Raw genomic sequence first — 5,370 nt, forward strand, 5'->3', positions numbered from 1 at the left:
TCAGTTGTACTGTTCCTAAAGAAACGCTGGAAATTAGGAACTTTTAAACGAAGGCTTGTACATGGGACAGTGCCAGGAAGTGTAGAAAGCTTTGTCTTCTGAAGCTCAGTTCCCTGACTCTATTTCCTTGAAAATAGGCCTTTCTTGTTTCTGCTTACACATAGTAGACATTTTATAAATGTTTATTTTACTGTTGAATTCTAAAAAGAGAGATGAAAACAACCCATTCTCTTTTTCCATGAGATGCTTCAACACTAGAGGTGAAGAATAAAGCACCTTAAAATCATAACTTGATCTTATTTCACTATGATATGGGGAATTTTAGGTTGTCTTCACAGACATCAACCATGCACATATGATTGAAAATACCAGGCAAGATTTTCCTCCATAGTTGAACCGAAGTGAAAAAATAACAAGGTGTTCGGTTGAAGGGTTTGGGTTTGAAAGTGCCTGAAAAGTGACCTTGCTCTTTACTTTAAATGTCCCTGTTGATACGGTTGAACGTTTTTCATAAGACCTCATTTTTTTAGAGCAGTTTTAGTTTTACCACAAACTATAGGTCTGAATTTCCTTACCTACAAAAGAAGGATGGTTTTGATGTTTTTATGTGTTTTGTACGTGACATGTGAGAATGTATCCATCCGTATAGATACACCCACCAGGAAAAGTGTGGTGAATGGAAACACCACTCTTCTCTGTCAAACCTACTTTAAAAATATAAGATTTCATGCAACTCACAAAGTTCTCTAGCACCTCAAAGAGCATGTCTGCACTATGTTCACATTAAGTGCAGAAGGGGAAATAATCATCTGCATGAGAGGTGGCATTCTATATAATTACTGCAACGATCACAATTTCCTTCTAAAGTGGAAAAATAAGAAGATAATATTAAGAAACCAGGGGCTCCTGGGTGGTTTAGTCGGTTAGGCATCTGACTTCAGCTCAGGTCATGATCTCTGTGAGTTCGAACCCCGTGTCGGGCTCTGTGCTGACAGCTCAGAGCCTGGAGCCTGCTTTGGATTCTGTGTCTCCCTCTCTCTGTCCCTCCCCTGTTCATGACTCTGTCTGTCTGTCTGTCTGTCTCTCTCTCTCTCAAAAGTAAATAAAGATTTAGAAAAAAGAAACTAATTTAATTGCTTTTTGTGAATATTAAAATGATAAAATCTTACAAATTACTGTTTTCATTAAATTTTATGGCATGATCCTATAACATTCATTGAATAAATTACAGGGACACATAAATAACCTTATAATTTAAGATTATTTCTATTTGAACAAATGTGCAGGTACGCTGAACTTATTAATGCATTTAATAACATAATTTTTTATAAACAAATACCTCCCATTATATTTAAAAATCAGATAATGACCCATTTAAGATTAGATCATCTGTATTGCAGCATCTTTCTTAACATCTACAATGTTAAGAAAGAAAAATGCAAATAAACTTACATTTGCATTTAGAATTGTCATCTTACTAGTGATGTGAACTTAGGCACTTTACATATAACTGAGACCCAGAAGTAAAGCCTCAGACATTTCTTAGGTTTATTTTATTGTATTAGGTAGGAGTGCTTGATTCAGTGCCTGGAAGCTAGTAGAAACCTAACCAGGCTTTGTCCTTCTTTCTTCAAGACTGATAAGCTTTTGAGAGCTCGGTGAATTAATCTTTAATTATATACAACAAACATTTATATAACAAACATATACATACCACTTGTTATCACAGGATATTTTTGTAAGCACTTCATAAATATTAACTCGTTTCATCTTTAAAACAAACCAATTAGTAGGGTCCTCTTATTTTCTAGAATTAGAAACAGAGTCACACAGTTTAAGCCGATTGTCCAAGGGGTGGTAGTTAATAAAGGAAAGGCTTGGCATTCAAGCTCAGGCAGCCTTCCTTCCAGAATAGTAAGTTCTACCAAAGACACACTGCTACCTTTGCTTGAGCTACACAAAGGTGTGTTTGAGGGTGTATTTGAACATAATTTCAGTGGTCTGTCAAGGCTGCAGTGGCCTGAACCAGACTCTTTGGATCATGCTGACTTCCCAGAATTGGCCTGGGTTCTTGTGGAAAAGGTCAAGGTTGGCTGAACTACAGTCACATTTTTAGTTGATTGGGAAAGAATTACAAGAAATATCAGAAGGAGGAAGTTTGATTTATTTACCCTCTTGTATTAAATTAAGCATTCGTTATGCTTATTTTCTTAACTTTAACAGCTTTAAGGTTTCACAACCTTTATCCAAGGCTTTCCTTGAGGCATCTTTAACCTCTTTGTTCCTTAGACTATAGATCAGGGGGTTCAACATCGGGATCACCACCGTGTAGAATACAGACGCCATTTTGTCCGTGTCCAGGGAGTGATTTGATTTGGGCTGTAGGTACATAAAGATCAAGGTGCCGTAGAAAATAGTGACAGTCACCATATGGGAGCCACAGGTGGAAATGGCCTTGCGTCGCCCCTGAGTAGAGCGGATCCTTAAGATGGCAGCAATGATAAAGACGTAGGAGGTGAGAACAATGGAAGAGGAGCAGATCATATCAAAACCAGCAAAGGCAAAGATCAGAATTTCCTTCACGTGTGTGTCTGAGCAGGACAGAGCCAAGAGAGGAAGGTCATCACAGTAGAAATGGTTAATTACATTGGGGCCACAGTAAGTTAGATGGAAGGTGATAATGGTATGGAATAGGGCAACCAGAAAGCTGTATATATATGGAACTGCCACTAATTGAATGCAGAGTCTTTTTGACATCAGGGTTGAATAGTGCAGGGGACTACAGATGGCCACGTAGCGATCATAGGCCATAGAAGCCAACAGGAAACACTCGGTGATCATGAAGGTGAGAAAACAGCCCAGTTGTGTTGCACAAGCATAGAAAGGAATAGTGTTGATTTCCGCAACAAAATTCACCATCATCTTTGGTGTGATAGCAGAGGAGTAGCAAAGGTCAACAAAGGCCAAGTGACTGAGGAAATAGTACATAGGCGAGTGGAGTCGAGCATCAATCCTGATTAAAGTTATCAACCCCAGGTTGCCCAGCACTGTGACCAGATAGATGATGAAGAACACCACAAAGCATGGGGCCTGAAGCTCTGGCTGGTCTGTGATTCCCTGGAGAATGAATTCAGTGACATGGGTGATATTGGTCTCAGCCATTTATTTAAGTGAATTTTACTGATTTCACTCCAAGTTGAAGAATAAAAATGGCACTTCTCATGGCCCCTGCCAATGTTGGCAAAAGGTGAGCGCTGGTGTCTTCTTGCCTTGAATCGTGTTGTCTTGTGGGCAAAAAGTACACCTTATATCTTGGATAACATGCAGAGGACTCTTGGCTCAGGGAGAGGAGTCCTTTACTCTCACAATAGCCTTCTTAAATGTTGTTTTGCCTTGTAATTTTAGAAAATATGGAAGGGTGCTGGTTAAAATTGTAATGCTACCTGAAAGAAAACACTTGAGACAATAAACACCAACATTTTAGCATTTTTGCTGCCACTATCTTTTCTCTGTATTTATAAATATGGCAGCACAAAAATGTGTAACTCATAAATGAAGCTATTTTAACTTTTTTCAACATATTTGCATGTTTCCACAGGCTTAAAAAACATCAAAATAATCTACTTTGACTTACTTGCTTTCCTATACCCCCCCCCTTCACTTACATAGACTAAGTACTTGAGGCTGTAGAAACTGGAAGAAAATTAATCAGAAATATAGAAGAAACATGCAATTTTATTTGTATAGCAATTAGGGACTCATTATTTTTTCCCAATTCAAAATTCACAACATTCTAATGTTTCTTGTCCAAAGAACTAACATTAATTAAGTAGTCTATCATATAACTTGTTAAACTACAGGGAGATAGCCATCTTTCCCCATAAACATGTGTCTGTACACTCCAAGGGCTGAAAATATCAAAGCACTTACTCTAGTAGGTTCTAGACATATCAACAACATAGCCTAAGGAAATAATCAGCAGCAAGCAGAGGTTAATAGAAACATGTATAGCTAGGTGGAGTTCTTAATGCATGCTTCAGAATAATTGCAACTCTTTCTAGTTCTACTAGCCTTAAAAAGAGGACTAATCTCATTAAGCTCAATATTAGCCTATTTGAATTTAGTTTTGTCCTTTGCTTTATATTCTACAGAATATAACTACAAAATATTAATAAAGAAAGGCACCTTGAGAAATTCATCATGTCTACTGCCTTCATATTTCAAATTTTATTTTTTTCTACTGTTATTATGTACCTACTGCCACTGAAGGCTGTCCTTATCAGATACTCTATTTTTTGTCATACGTGAATTAACTTATGCCAGTCTCTTGCTAATGCTATGACGAACGTTCTATCCCAACATCCCTGATTGACATTTGCAAAAACCCGGGCTTATGGCTGTGGTCAGAGTAGGTGGTATAATGTGAGTGTGGCTGGGTTTGTTTGAAAGCAGAGCCCAGGGGGTGCCTGGGTGGCTCAGTAGGTTAAGCAGAGGACTCTTGATGTCGACTCAGGTCATGATCTCATGGTTGGAGAGATCAAGCCCCGTGTTGGGCTCTGTGCTGACAGCGTGGAGTCTGCTTGGGATTTTCTCCCCCCCCCCCTTTCTCTGCCCCACTTCTCATTCACATGCATGCATGTGCTCTCTTCCTCTCTCTCTCAAAATAAATATAAACTTTAAAAAAAAAGCAGAGCCCATATTCCTAATTATCATGCTACACTGCCCAAAGTGCATGGCTTGCTCTTTTAGCTTTAATCACTAGGATCGAGTTTTAAATCTGGGAGACGAATTTATTTTTCTGTAATATCAAACAGAATGTTTCAAACTTGGAGAAGACAAATATGAAAGCAGTATTTTTTTGAAGAGTCCTGGGCTTTCTATGCAGTTTGCCAAAGTAAAATTGCAGGCGTCTGAGCTTTGAAAAAGTTATCAAGTAATGCTGTCCATTCTGCTAAATAACTGTTTCATTCAAGAATATTCAGAATTTGGGGCGCCTGGGTGGCGCAGTCGGTTAAGCGTCCGACTTCAGCCAGGTCACGATCTCGCGGTCCGTGAGTTCGAGCCCCGCGTCAGGCTCTGGGCCGATGGCTCGGAGCCTGGAGCCTGTTTCCGATTCTGTGTCTCCCTCTCTCTCTGCCCCTCCCCCGTTCATGCTCTGTCTCTCTCTGTCCCAAAAATAAAATAAAAAACGTTGAAAAAAAAAAAAATTAAAAAAAAAAAAAAAAAGAATATTCAGAATTAAGGCCTCTCTCACTTGCTTATAGGGCTTGAACGCATTGAACGTTTTCTCACAAAGTCTTTTATTTCAATTCCATATGTGAAGTTATAATGTCAAACTTAATTGAAAATAATTATAAGACTGCCATGAGA

The 5,370-nt window shown here is 38.6% G+C and overlaps 1 protein-coding gene across 1 annotated transcript; it reads right to left on the minus strand.

Moving 5' to 3' along the window:
• Positions 1–2,202: 2,202 nt before the first annotated feature.
• LOC131488849 (olfactory receptor 8U3) lies at positions 2,203–3,162 on the minus strand. The gene has a single exon (XM_058690695.1). The coding sequence runs from the start codon at positions 3,160–3,162 to the stop codon at positions 2,203–2,205; it is 960 nt and encodes a 319-aa protein (XP_058546678.1).
• Between the last annotated feature and the right edge of the window lie 2,208 nt (positions 3,163–5,370).

This window comes from Neofelis nebulosa, chromosome 10 (assembly GCF_028018385.1).
Source record: "Neofelis nebulosa isolate mNeoNeb1 chromosome 10, mNeoNeb1.pri, whole genome shotgun sequence".
In the NCBI taxonomy this organism is placed as follows: Eukaryota; Metazoa; Chordata; class Mammalia; order Carnivora; family Felidae; genus Neofelis; species Neofelis nebulosa.

Excerpts from the sequence above, each read along its gene's own strand:
- LOC131488849 (XM_058690695.1), bottom strand. The coding sequence starts at position 3,162 with ATGGCTGAGACCAATATCACCCATGTCACTGAATTCATTCTCCAGGGA.